This window comes from Athene cunicularia, assembly GCF_003259725.1.
Source record: "Athene cunicularia isolate RWA chromosome 3 unlocalized genomic scaffold, athCun1 chr3_part1, whole genome shotgun sequence".
Taxonomy (NCBI): Eukaryota; Metazoa; Chordata; class Aves; order Strigiformes; family Strigidae; genus Athene; species Athene cunicularia.
Window position 1 is genome coordinate 34831587 of NW_020799097.1, and position 15224 is coordinate 34846810.

The following is a 15224-nucleotide window of genomic DNA, read 5'->3' on the forward strand; positions in this document are numbered from 1 at the left end:
AGGCAACTATCCATACTGTGAAATTAAAATGATATGGTTAATATTCATAGTATTTTTTTTTCTTTTTCCTCCTCTTATTTGTCTTAGTGTGCAAAATATCCAGTTTTTCTAAACAAGCAACCAAGAAAAATGGATCCTCCAATATGATTGGAAGTTAAGCTGTATAATTATAAAGGCACATTTTGCTATAAAATTTAACTTAAATCATCCTTTGGATGTTATACAACACTTAGGAGAATGGGATACATCTAATGAAAACAATCTGTTAGAGAAGCAAAGGAGACCTTACTGAAATTGAATCAATTTGAAAGGACAAGTTTCAGCCTTGTGCGAGGCACCGGTCTGCTTACTGACCATCAGTAAACTGAAGAGTTCCAAGGTCCACTGGCAGGGACTGGTCTTCGTGAAGTGCTATAGCAACCAGTTGCTGAAGGTCCGTTACTGTGAGCTTAGTTGCTGGTATCTCCCTTTCTTCCTTTGGAAAAAGTGGAATTTTTTCGTTTTCAACCTTATTAGATCCAATAGTTGAGATGTCATCTGGGGTACCTTTGATTTCTGAGCCATCTCTCTCAAAGTTTACCACATATCGTGCTATAGTGCTGCTTGATCTGCAAGGGGAAGATGCAAAAATGCCCAGTGCAGCAAAATAAGTTACTGGCTGAGGACTGATGCATGCAACCATAACTTATTATCTTCTGAAAAATAATACAGATATACTTCTTTCTAACGAGACTGTCATCCTCAAATTACTTTTGCTACACCCAAACCTTTTTTATTCTATCCATAATTTTTAAAACAAATTCCAACATTGAATAAAATTATAAGAATGTCCTAATATGATCCAGTTTAATTTGACTACTCAAAGACCTGTAGAACTGGTAATATATTTTGAAGTCATTGATTATTTGTTCAAACATTAATAATTGCATTCTGAGGTTACTAGAAGCCATAATCACCGTTTAATTATGCAGGAACATATGAAAAGGGATTAGATAGTTCATAAAACTACAGATAAGCAAAAATCCTATCACATATGGGATAACTTTTTACGCTTTTTTGCTGAACAGCAAGAAAGTTAATGTGTCAAGAAATCACTTTTCACAATGGCAGATAGGTTTTCCAAGTCCAAATGAATGTGTATATTTTCTCCCTAAATGTATTTGTTTAACAGAAGTCTCAAATTTTCACCATTTTTAATACATCATTTTTCATAAATGCTAAAATCACCTAATTAAAATGAAAAATAATGAGTACATTGCAAAACATTTGTACATCACTATGTTGCTTTTTCTAAAATCAAATAACTGGAGACAGAGGAATTTGACTTTGTCTAGTATGTGCTATGTATTTACATTTCTATGACATTGCAAGAATCCAGGAAAAGCATTAGACAATTCTTCCTTTTAAACTACGAGTGGAATAGAAGTTCTGGGAGCTGCTAAAAATTATTTCCCAGAAGCACTTTTAAATAAAAACAACAACAACAGACTGTGTAGCTGTTTGCACTGCCAGTTAAAAGATCCATGCTTATCAAGCTAGTAACTGGTCTCTGCCATTCTATCTGGCCTGACAATGGAAATAACAAATCAAATTCTACATATTTATTGAAGATAATGTGGATATGAGAATTACAGCTATGAAACAGCAGATCAAAAATGAAAATTCAAATATGAAGTTTCTCATATTGTTTTTTTTCATTGTCAGTTTATGAGTGATATCTTCAGTTATCTGAATGTGACTTTTCTTAGGTCAAACAGTTTTCCTCCCTTCAGAGAGATCCTGACAAAATTTGATTACATGAACCTTTCAGATTAAGGTAAAAGCTGTCCCTGCTGCTTTATAGCAAAGATTTTGTACTTTGGCAGAACACAAATCAATTCACTTTGTCACATCATAATAAAGAACGTTTATTGATGTATCTATCTATGTACATATAATAGTCTATAAAATGCTTAATCTTAGTTATGAATTACAAATTACCCATCTTTCTCCTTCTTCTGTCTTCATTTCATCATAGTAGAAAGGGTGTGATAAAGGATTGCAAAAGAAAGAAAAACAAAGATTCATGTATATTGGTAAATCAATCAGTCATACATCAAAACCATTTTCTGACCATTTTATCTTCTATGTGTCACCTATAATTTTTATCTCTGTGTGAAAATGACAGCCTACTCTATTTCACTTTTCCCCTTACAAACAATGGGAATCTCCATGTTTTGAGTGGAGAAACAGGAGTTTTACTTTACCTTGATAGTTTGAAATATTTGCTTTCCTATTTCCCACTACAAACGGTGCAATGTGAGCACTGCCATTGCTAACCTGTTATCTTTATGGTGTCAATGAACACCTGCAGACAGTGGTAGCAACTGTTACCACACATGGTGCCTACCCAGATCCTAGTCACAGGGGTAACTTGACGTATTTATTAGCTCTGGAAGACATGCCTATGTTGACCTTCTGTAGTATAATGCCCTGTTATTCTCCCTGATGAATTCTCTAGTATATTTCTAATGTTGTCCTTCCATATTGCCTTGTGGCAAATGCTGCTAATATATGTAGCAAGATGGCTAAGGGAGAATGGACAGCAACACCTGTCTTCTTTGCTGATCTATAACTCTGAGGAGCTAACTAGATTACTAGATGATGGAGAGCAATCCTGATCTTCCACACTGATACATGTACTTTCATATCAGCTCCTAAGACCAAGATACTAAACAGAAATGTATCATAGATCTCCTGGAGACGCAACTGAAAGAGATTAGTTATTGCAAGGATGAGATGCTACTACAGATTTTCTTTGCTTGTTCTACAGTAGCCAGCTTTTTGTTTTCCTACTTTCATTATCAAAATGTAAACAATTAATTTTCACTCTGTTTTGCTCTTCTCTCTCTTTTCCCCCAGAAATTTTGCACAGACAAAAGCTAGGAAGAAGTATACTCTTGCCTAAAATTTCATTGCAATATGAATGTTCTTCAACGTGTATTAAACATTACTACAAGGACTGAATGTTCCTGATGTTGTGTCATAAGCCCACATGAATTTATTTATTTTTTTTCCTGCTATTTATTCCTTTCCAATTTTATATTATTTCTTACTACCAATAATTTGGTTTTCCCTTGATTCTTTACACAATGTGCACTTGTATATAGAAGCAGAGCTATATCAAATACTCAGTTTTTGATCCTGCCCTCCTGCATAGATTGTTGAAAAAAATACACAATAGCTTATATTAGCAGTAAACATGCAAGGAAGCTAAAACTAAAAGAAATGGTAAGACAGAACAGAAATTTATTAAAAAATGAAACGTTTTTAATTGTTTGACACACCTGGGAGTCACCTACTGGAAAGGTTTTATACGTGTGAACATGTATCCTCCTGCAACCTTCTCTTGCCAAGGCACCCTCGCTGTGATCTATGAAGGGCACAGGACCCCCACACAAAAACGTAGCCACTTGAATAATCGCACTCCTAACTCTCTTTACCTTGTCATTTAAGAACGTCCTTAATACAATGTTGCTAGCAAATATTTCAAAGGATCTTCTGATTCCTTCACCCCTCAGGGTATCAAAACTGCTTTTACATAGTAATTCAAAACCTCATAGTCTCCCCTGGGATGTGTTTGTACTTCTCTCCGTATTGTCTCTGTGTCGTTCCCAGAAAATTATTTTCTGTTTATAGCGATACACCCCACTACTATATAGGTCTATTCATATTGGAAGGAAAGAAGGAAGAGGAGAATCTTAGTAGCCAGTAGAAAAATGAGTCCCATTTTCTTACTTACTTAAATCCCAATACATGGATTTCTTTGAATCCTGGAAGTTTCTCAAATATCTTTTGCATCTATGACAAAGCATAAAATCATTAATTCAGTGTAAGTTCGACTGCTGAAAAGCAAGCACAGGTTAACTACCTAGACAATATTTTTCATATTTCAGAAAGAAATTTACGAAACAGACTCAACTCCTCTCTTTGTGGTATCATCATTGCTCAACTTTTAAACAGAATATGTATATGCTGCCTGTATTACCTGTTAATAGGCGAAATGAAGTACAAAATACAGCTCTTTTTAGTAATGTAATTATGTAAATTAGTGACAATCGAGTTCATAATAGAGCAAGTCAAACAACATGAATCAAATCTTTTTCTCATTGTCAGCAGTTTTTGTTCATGAATAGTTTTTTCATTCATGTTACCTTAACTGTAAATTGTTAATTATATAGAAATATTAACCAAATGCAGATGGATTTAGATTATTTGACAAATTGTTTATAAATTGAACAGTTTTAACTCTCTTGTATGAATAGAGTAACTTCATATATTTTTCATTCTAATGTAAACAATTATATAATTATGTGGTTTTGAACAGAGGAGACAGTATGAAGAATAATGAGTAGAAAAGGTGAATTCTGTATACATTTTTCAGACTTTAGGATAATAAGTATTTTTATCAGCACCTCAAGGAATAACAGTGTTTTGAGATCCAGATGATTGATCTTTTGGTCTATTCCAATTATAGCAACATTTTTACAGCTAAGTGAAATGAAATATTTTACGTACATCTACTATGTCAGAGGAAAGGCTTTTTTTTTTTTAAACACACAGTTCCACAGTTCCTTTCTGACTCACTTCCTGGTCCTGTTAAGTACCAGGCAACGTATCATTTAAGCCTTTCATCTGCAAGCAAAGCCTGTAGAGTTGAGGGAATTCAGCACTTGAAAAGTGGAAAAACCTTTTGAGAAATCAGGTCCTTTTAATTCAGCATATCACTTTAAAAGTATATGAACTAATGTGGTGATCTTTCTTCTTCCTTAGCTATATGATTCTGTACAAACACAGCACAAATTTAAACCCCATTCATTGATGCACAGGAGTTTGTCAGAACTGGTAGGAAATGAGTGGTCAGTCCCGCAGCTTTTTTTGCATCTCTATTGTAGGTTAAGTGAAGAAGAAGTAGCAGAAGATCAATATGTTAGTACAAGACTAATAGTATAAGATTAATGGTTTGACTGAATGATCTTCAAGGTCTTTTCCAACCTAGATGATTCTGTGTGATTCTGTGAAGACCAGGTACCAACCACACTGTATAAGCCTAGATGTCTTTTTCATTGCAGCAAGCAGAAGAGAAGATAATGTCCAGTGCAGAAAATGGCCTTCTATCTACACTCCCCTTACCCATCTCTCACAAGAGGACAGTAGGAGAGGAACTGAGGTAAACATTTTGGGCTTGGTCTGCTTAGTAAAGCAGAAGTAACAGACTGGGAAGATTTTTTAAACGTTATTCATGTGACTAATGGTCACTGAAAGAGATTAAGGGCCTAAATCAATAGGATGCAATCAATTTTCCTAAATTTAGGCAAGTGCTATCATTTTAGATGCCTTAAGGTCATCTGTTCACCCGCTGGTTGAAAAGAGTACAGCGCTCTCGTATTTGAGAGGCCCTTGCAGATGTATTGGATAATGTGGGGCACCTAAAATGACACCAGATACCCATGTTCAGGTAAGTGAATCCCTCTTTAGCCATGCTGACTGTTGGCATGGACTCTGTTCAGTCTCTTCAAGAAGAAGAGAACCAAGATTCTCTTTATATCAAAACAAAGTTGATGCTTTCTTTTGACTCTATGTACATATGTAGCTTTCTGTTTTCTACTTTTGCTAAATGAATCTCAATTTACTGGTAGCGTAAGCAGCTGAATCAACATTCCATTCCTCATGTGATTTTCAATGTATGTTGTGGTATACAGATGTACTTCTGAACACCTTCACTGTAATGTCTGCTGTAAGTCTTCCGTCTTGCCATGTCCTGGAATGAATTGGAAACTGAGCTTGGAATTCCACAGCCTCCACCTTTGCAAAGGCTTCTCTGAAATTTGTACAGAAGCTCATGTCCCTGGACAAGGTTTTAATTCTGAATCTAACCTCCTCACTTACCCTTCTAGTGCACTTGTAAAACTGTCCTGTATCACGACTGCCCTCTGTCTCCTCTATGACCTATCTTTGGAGGAAAGCACATCAGGTGTATGTCATGGTACTAAATTACAAATTCAACATTGCATGTCAAGAACTGCTTTGGACTTTTAAAAGTGACAGATAAAAAATGATGACAATGGAAAATAACAATGAAGAAACTTTGCATTTCTCCCTGTCCAATTAATGGAAGAGCTTAGAAGTGGGATTGCTGAATTACATCATTATATGTGTAGTAAACACAGTCTGCAGGCAGTTCTGTTTGAGGATAATACTGGAAATCTTCAGAGAAACCACTTTTTATCAGCTCTACCAACACATCCTGCTCCATTTCTCTATGCATATTTGAAAGTGAAATAGCTTGCACTAAGGAATGCTTGTGAAACTGATGAGAAGCTTTAGTTAATTCTACTAAGAAAACCTTTTGGGAACCTCAAGTTATTAACTGCTATCTATTAAGTTGATAGCTCAACATTCAGTTAATATTATTAAATATATGAAAACACCACAGATATTCCAGTTCTTACAGAAACTATGGTAAAGCACAACAAAATGAATGGAAATCTTTTGAAGAATAGTTCAGAAAACTGTAGCTAATTACTTTAACATTTATATTACATTTCTCATTAGGTTCACTGCAGAAATTAAATTATGACAAAGTATTGTCCGTGAATTCCTGATTAAGCCTGAATAATATTCCTAAAGTTATTCCGTTCATCAGTTATTTGAGGTTCTACTGCTGACAAAGACGTTAGCCTGTTAGATTGATGGCTGAACAGATGGCCTAAATGAAGGGAAAAGCTGACTATGTGTGATAGAAAACTGAAGGTCCTGAGACAAGAGGAATGATCTATTCCAAGTGAGGGCAGTAGTTTCTAATTCTATTTCATGGTGAAGGTAATTTCATAGTATGAATCTCAGCCAAGGTACAAAGCCAACATTTTGGGTTCACTCAGTCTCCTTACCTGTAGCTGAAATTTGGCAGCTAGTTGTCGGTACTGTGGGGAGTTGGGATCGTTAAGTTCGTCTGTGTACTCCTGATCAGTGAGAGTGACACTGAATTCTACCATTTGTTCCACAGGCAGTTCTGGGACTGTATTTGTTCCCAACTCCTGGAAAAGAAGAGGAAAGAAACAGAGAGAAATAAAACTAAGTGATTTTTTCCCCACGCTCCAGTATTTAATAGGTAGAAGGGTACACTCTTAAGCCCATCCCTCAAATAACTTTCTGAACTATATCCTACAAAAAGTGAGGGTTCCTAGACACATCTGTTAATTCTTCTGCCTTTGCAAATAGGTTTCTATTACTGCGACTTGAGAGCTGCCTTTGATATGCATAAATGAAGGTGACAAAGAGAATCAAGCCATTTCTTGCACAGAGAGTGTTACCAAGTCTTCTTATATCCTCCACTTTGGAGGAAAGTGTATGACATTGAGGAAAGTGACAAGGAAGTGCTAACAGCTAGTTGGTATCCTACCCTCAGAAAACACAACCAGAGCAGACTGCCAGACTCTCTCTTACTGCTTCATGTTCAGACACTTGCACTTGTTTTTTCCTGATAATAAAGTAGAATTAGGTCTATTAAAACTACTCAGTTGTTTTTTCCTGACACTATTTGTTTTGGCCTACACTTACTAATTTTTTCCTTTAATAATGTTAAACTCCAAAAGTCAAGTCATCTTTAGGCTATGATGTGCTGGCCACAAGGAGTAATGCCACTATGGGCACATTCAGAATGATTTCCTAATGCATCCTAGATTCAAAGCTACACATTTGCTAATATTATGATCAGAAGGTATCTCTTGCTTCTTATTCACAAACAAAGCTGATCTTCAAATTTCAAATCTTGGAATGGAAGTACCTCAAGAAGTGATGCATAGAGGCCATCCAGGAAACTCTGCCTTCTGCCAATCTCTCAGTCCTTCTTCACAAATCTTGCTACTAATGTTAACACATTAGTTAACACCATACCTATGTTTCACTGCCAATGTATTTTATTACACAAAAAATAGCCTTTTTTTTTTTTTTTTTTTTTTCAGAATAAAACCTTTCAGGTTGCTATAAAGTTCACCTGTTAAAAATATGAAGGTCTTGGAACACAAAATAAGTTTTTTCTTTGCTGCACGTACTGCATATACATTGCATGTTTACCTAGCAATACTTATATAATTTGTATTCTTTAAACACTTTTTTTATATTTTTATTTGCTCAAGGACAATTCTACTCTTAGCCAGACTTTTTATACCTTGGATAAACAAAAAAACCCACAACAAGAGCAAGACAATGATCAAGAAGAAACTGGCCCAAAAGAGCAGCAAGCATATCAGTCTGAATCAAAAGGAAGAGGTGAGTGAAAAACTGGAATAGGAAAACAGACTGCCCTCACCTTCACAGGAGTCTTCGTGTCGTTAACAATTTCGTTGAGCAGTGTGCCGTTAGGTACAGGTGCATATGGAGAGAGGGGTGTGCCGGGGGAGCCTGGGGGGGTTTAAAGAAAAATCAGGCAAGAGCAGATTTGCACAACAAAAAATCTTCCCCTTTCTCTGCTGGTCAGGTGTCAGCTCCCTACAGAAGCTTTCCTTATGAAGGGTGTGCCTGAGTGCAAGCCTGCGTCAGCGAAAAGTGGTCATGACTTATGGCATAGGTAAAGCTGCTACTTTTTATACAATAAATGGCTTTTCTTTCCAGGTCAAAACATCAGTAGCGTTGCATGTGTGGCTGAAGGCAAAAATGCATCAGTAAAGTTGTGTGAATTAAACAATAATATTTGATCATTTCTTGTCATACTACATTACAGATCACCAAATGTCTAACCTTGACTTTGCCAGTTGAGACCTTTGTCTCTATGACAGCCACCTTTCTTTAGGGCTCCATTTAAAGTAACAAGAGGCTTTGACAGTGTTTTACAGATAGAGGCAAAATTACCATGCTGGAAGCTGCTGTCAGGGAGATTCTGACATATTTGGCCCTCATAAAAATATGTGTGCAGGGTGTTTCCTCCTTGAACCGAAATGTTCATATGTACAGATTTTTGTCACTGCATACATTTCTAACATTGTTTTAAAGAACTGTATTACACAACAGTGTTTGTAGGTCTGATTGGCATAATCTGCTCAAATTAATGTCTTGGCATCACTGGCTAAAGTAACACTTTATTTTCATCTGCTTGCTTATTTTGGCTAACAAAATATAGCAGCTGACACTAAATGTTATTTCAGAACCGAAGCAAAATTAGCTCTATTCTCTACAGGTGAAACTAGGAAATCATATGCATTTAAAGACTGAAACAAACCTGGAATGCTACATTTTAGTAGCAGATGTGCTGTAAAGAAATAAAAAAATGCCTCTTACGGATTATTTTGCTAAAACATTTTCATTGTACTTCACTGAACTTGTCATGCTTCTACTGTATTCATTAAATTACAGCCTTCTAAGATCTATGAATCACTGGTTTTAGCAATTCTATATAATGGGCAGATGCAGAGCGAGCAAATCTGATTTTACCTGTAGAAATGGAAGGAGTGTCTTCTATCTTTTTGCCACCTGTTTTCCCTGTGGATATTTCATCTTTCCTATCAATCAAATAGAAATGAGTGATTTAATGATCAGCATGCTGTACTGGCAATGAAAAAGGTGTAAAAAGGATGCAGAAATGACCCCTATATTAAGTGTACTTTAAATGAGAGAAGTTATTTCTAATGGAATATATGATAAACTGGTTAAACAGGCAAGGGAATGGTAGATCATATTTTAGATTCATCAGTTTATATATTTCCTTTCCTCTCCTTCAATATGGTATTTGCTCTTACAGTGAACAAAAAGACTGATTTGACATATTCCTCTACCAAGGTCTACTGATCTTGTGAGTCTGCTCATGCACTGACTAAAATGGAAGCAAGACTTGTTCTACATTATCTAAATCAACTACTGCCTGCTGTATCTCATCCTATCAAGATTAGCGAGGACTTTGGGCTTCTAATTTTAGAGCCAATGGACATTTCATAGTCCCAAGGGTGTTTCATATGGTTTGGTGTGAAGAGAGGATGGATGAATGTATTTTTCAGTTGTTAGCCTACATTATAATAGCATAAGGAAGCTTCCAAATAATTATAGTTTCAAATCAGATTCCTGGATCAAGATTATTACAAACTGTAGGAATGTTTACATTTGGATCTGGATGCAATATTCATTGATTAATGCCTACCATGGTCCCCATGGCAGATAGCTGAAAACTCAAGTAAGAATATGGTGCATCATAGAATTTATTTTTGAAATGTTGATATTATTTTCTTTTGTAAGTTTTAGAGTCATGGGCTGTAAATTTTATAACTGCAACTCTTAGCTTGCTTGGAAAGCAGAAGTGGTATGTATATATTATATAAGTACATTTTATAATAGATGTGTTAAAGATTCTTGAATTTAAGGTTATAAAATAACTTATATTCCAAAACCAAATTTTTATTCATCTGTAGTTTTTGGAAACATTTAGATTCTCCGATAAGAATCTTCTAAATCACATTTTGAGATTTTTCCTTCCTGAAATTGGGGGGAGAATTTCAGTTGTTTTGGGTTCTAAGTAGAGTGTGGAAAAAAATCACAGCATGAAATAAAAAACCCAATCATGGAAGTAAATGAGCACAGAATTCATCAGAATGTAGGTAGAAATACCTGTTTTTAAGGCAGTGCACACAGGTATAGTGTTTGAAAATGGGTCAAGTGAAAGAACTAAAGGCACTGCAAATGCGTATTGTGTTAATTGAGACAACATGAAGCTTGTAGCCTAGACAGAAGAGGTGGCTGGGCTGCATTTCTATGCAGTACCAACCTCGATGTTTAATAATGAAAACAAAGGACATGAACAACTCGTGATTTACCACATCCTCTGGGTATTTTGTGTAGTGAGAACTAAAGTATTATCTGTAATATTTTCACAATGTGTGTGTTGTCTTTAACTGGAGACTAATCTCTCTACATGGCATCTACAGAAGATACAAAATGTTTCCCAATCCACACAGTAGTAAAGATGAAATCCAACAATGCATAATCACAGCTGCCTATATTTCCAGCTAAAATACAAGTACTTTCATTGAATTTACTTCACCTTCTGAACTGTGTCTAGGGAAAACTATACTGTTCACAAAGAGCGTTTAGAACTTTGAGATCAGTCACTTATTGCTTTTCTGCTGCTGTTTGCACTACACTGAGTGAAAAGATCTCCCTTTGGACTTCCATGGGAGCTCAGTTAGGCCCTAAATTATTAAAAATACATTTCTGAGAAAGAAGAACGCTCAAAGCTCCCATGTCTTAATGAATAAAGATAAGACTACTGTGATCATGAGACAGTGTAACCTATGAATGGAAAAGATTACTTGCTACACCTGAAAATCTAAGCAAATTTTAAGTAAAAAGTAATACATTAATGAGAGAAACTGTGGACAATGATATACTATTTATATGCAGAGAGACAGAGTTCAGTACTGCAACTTTAATCTTGCCGTTCTCAGACTTCTGAGCATTGCTAGGAACATAATTTTTCCCAAGAGTTTAGGGAATAAAGCATCATATTATTTAACACTCTCATGGGGGAAACTAAAGTGAAGGCATAGAGCTTTCGTATTATTGCTTAATGTAGCCTCCCAGATAGATAAGCTGTTGTTAAGTTCTCTGACTTTCCTTTTGAGAATTGTACCAATTGTAGGTAACCTTTTGTCACGCTCCCAATCAACACTAGTCTAATGCGAAGTCATGGCTCTGTCAGGGTTTCATGCTCACATTAGTCTAAGAAGACATTCTGTGGTGTCTCAGGGTGAAACAGGCAACTCAAACATTTTTCCACCTTCATTATTTGTGATTCAAATACTGTGTACTATGGTACATAGAGTATACACATCTCTCACAGCACACACCAAATACAGTGCTACCTGTATATCTGTTCACATCCACGCACACCTACACATATCTTTTTCAAAAAAGGCAGTAACATCAAGTGTCAAGGTTCTACTTGTGCTACTTACCTTTCCTGGAAGGTTCTATGTTTTACTCGCTGCAAAAAGATTAAGAAAAACAGCATTTTACTAGTGGGTGTATCCAACCATTGAGCAGAAGCCTGTTAGCTCTTTTGTTTACTGTATTTTTATGTTTTCTTTCTAACACATGCCCCCTCCTCTTCCTGAGCAATACTTTGCCCTTATATAAGAAGGTAGGGAGGGACGTGGAAGTCTCCTCCCAGTTTCTAAACAAATGTCAGTGATCCTTACCCGTTGGATTATTTCCAGGTGCTCTTGGGAATTGCTGAAGTTTTTGCCAATGTCAAATATGCAGAAGGTTTCCCTCTGGCAGGCAGTAACCCAGTTCTGATATTCCGAAGTATCGGGAATTCGATCCAGAAAAATACGAAAGGCTTCCCACACAGCTTCCTGGCAGACTGAGTAAGAAGAAAGGGACTGCGGATGAGTGCTTTGTACCAAAAAAGTAAACTTGAAAGCCTTTTTAAAGTGATTTGGGATTGACACATTTTACTGTACTTAATACTAACAAATCCACCTTCTAAGCATTTTTAGATATTTAGGTCTTTTAGATATTTTTGCGTTGGTGGTCATTTGCCTTTATGTTGAACTATTAAACATCTTTGAGTTAAGGATTGCTAAATTCCCTCATTTTGAAAAAGAAATTAATTTGGCCTGTTGTCATCATCATCATCAAGAATAAGGAGCAAACACAAAGCACACTTCCTTCATCTCAAAGGTACATATATACAGAGATACATACTGGATGTTCTAGTGAGAGCGAACAAGGAGGTAGAGAAAAAAATAATCTAGCAGTCATCATATTTGAATAATCATAATTTTAACTGTATACAAAGGTTTTGTAGATTAATATGGTTAACTATGCATAGAACCAGCTAAACAGAACGTAGTTAAGATTTTGATATTTCTCCACACATATAATAAATGTTAATGGAAAAAAATGTTTTTAAATGCAGCAGGCTAAAATGATTTGATTATATTCAAACTTTCGTTATAATTAGTCTTTTCAAAATCTTAAGGACATTCTGCAGCAAGTACATGCTTTTATGTTTCTTTAAACACCTCTGGAAAAATTGAATGACTTACTATAGGTAAAATTCCTTTGGAAAGAACATGATTTCCTTCCTCTGTACACAACTGTACAGTCATTTGTCCAGTGCTAAATATCTCCTCCATGGTGACGAATCACCCATTTAAATGCCAGACTACATCAGACAAGATTAACAGTTATGGTGGCTGCAGAGAGAACAGTAGCGTTCTACATCATTTGGGGAAATGATAATGAACATAAAGAGAGTAAGACAGTGGGGGAGATTTTTGAAAAAGAGGTTTTCAGGAATGACTCTGAAGGAGCTTCATTTACTGGATGCAAACCGACTTAATTACATGAGATTATGTAAAGCACATAATATAATAATATCTCACTCCTTATGCAAGAAAGCTGTGAAGTTCAGCTGCAGCATGTTACAAAATATATTAGAATGTGTGTTTGGGCTTGGCATCCAGTTTTTTTATTTTCTTTCTAACAGTCAGAACTCTGTCAGGCATTTCAGGAAAACTTGTAAGTCTTTTACAAATCCCTGCTGCAAAGATCTTGCTCTCTAGCACTGTGAGGATCCTTACATGCATTAGTATGTGAGGGAAGGGAGAAAGCAGCGGCAGCTAGGTTATAAAATGACTGCTCAGAAATACTTTATAACTTTTACTTTCCATTGATGGTTCTGATAACACAGGTCTTAGATATGTCTGCAGAAGTGAGTTTTTGAGAGTCACAGGTGGCCAGGTGAGGCTACACTCCTGATAGCAGTTTTACCAACATCTTATTGATTTATCCTCTTTTTTGTAAGTTGAAACCATTTCTAAAAGATTCTGGAAAATTCCCTCCTCCAGACAGCTACTGCCTACCTGACTTACTATACTAATATGTCTTTGGATTTCTGTTCAGGTATCAGTCCTTCCCCACAGCCAAAATATTTGGGCTTCACTTATCTCACTTTGCACAGCCTCACACTAAACATAGAATGAATCCTGGCTGCACCTGAGTCATGCTTAAAATCACTGAGTGGTCCAAAGGAGTCCTCAGGCTAGCACAGAGCCAGTCAGGGCGTGATGTCCTGTGTGGGCTTTCCTGCTTAAGTGAAGAAATACCCACTTATGGGGGTTGAGCTCTGCAGTGTTTGTGACCTAGGTTGTGTAGGATAACCCACATGGCTTGGTTATTATTACCAATGTGTTCTGAACAGAACCAGTTCAGTTTATCTTGGACAGCTAAATGTACATTACCATTCATGGGTGACTGCCTCTGTCACTACTCCTTGAATCCTCTGGTATTGTTAGAGTCAACACAGATAGCTGTATTTTTGACTTTGTGAAAAATACAATGTACACTCATTCAAGATGAAGGAACGCACTTCTTCAAAATATTCTTTAAAGTTAAATGCGTTTAGAGAAGGGGATTTTCAAACATATTAGAAAAAACATTTTAACAAAAACTTGGTAGCAATTTAAAAGCTGTTGCCTTTAGCACTTTGCAAAGTTCATTACTGTGAGATGGGACATTTATTTTCAGTACCTGACACCTGCTTTGACTTAGAGTGAGATAATTATCTGCATTATCTAAGATGTCAGTGTCTCTGAAATTAGTGTGATCAGTTTCTCTAGGTATTCTCTTGCTGTAGGGATGTACTCACCTAGCTGTGTTAGGGCACCTCAATAATACCTCAGGAATCACCTGCCCTCCCAGTAGAGAAGCTGCAGGTGGAGCAGATGTGGTCAGATTATTAGGAAGGAACAGTCTGTCTTTGAATAGATGTATTCATTATGAACTAGCAGTTGTCTACTTTCTATCATCTTTTTCTCACTTAAAACTCTCTGGTATCTGTTTTTCTCAGCAATAAAGGCTGAATAAAGATATACTATCTAATGAAAAGTAATCCAGTTACCAGAGTTTAGATAAACATTTACACATGGCCAGCTGAGGAGGTGTCATAGCTGATTCCATGGATGCTCCTAGTTTGCCCCACATGAGGGACTGTCTTCATAGTGACTTAAGCTATGGTTATTTCAGAGGTTATTTTATTTCAGAGTTGGTATGGGGCCACAGTAGACTCAGGTTATCCAATAGCATCTGTCTGAGCTCCTATATCTGAGCTGCTTTCTGTTGTGTGGTCATTCCTGAAAGTATAGAAAATATATATATATATATATATATATATATATATACATACACACACA

General features: G+C 36.2%; 1 protein-coding gene across 2 annotated transcripts in view; it reads right to left on the reverse strand.

Annotated features, from left to right (window-relative positions):
* The window catches only part of IMPG1 (interphotoreceptor matrix proteoglycan 1), a 63240-nt gene that overhangs the window by 33497 nt on the left and 14519 nt on the right, over positions 1-15224 (reverse strand). For both annotated transcript variants that reach the window (XM_026845208.1, XM_026845209.1), the window contains exons 3-10: positions 12222-12388; positions 11979-12007; positions 9469-9536; positions 8351-8442; positions 6930-7076; positions 3782-3840; positions 1981-2001; positions 355-608 (exon numbers count right to left, since the gene is read on the reverse strand). In XM_026845208.1, the coding sequence (XP_026701009.1) occupies positions 355-608; positions 1981-2001; positions 3782-3840; positions 6930-7076; positions 8351-8442; positions 9469-9536; positions 11979-12007; positions 12222-12388 (837 nt within the window). The remainder of the gene's footprint in view (positions 1-354; positions 609-1980; positions 2002-3781; positions 3841-6929; positions 7077-8350; positions 8443-9468; positions 9537-11978; positions 12008-12221; positions 12389-15224) is intronic.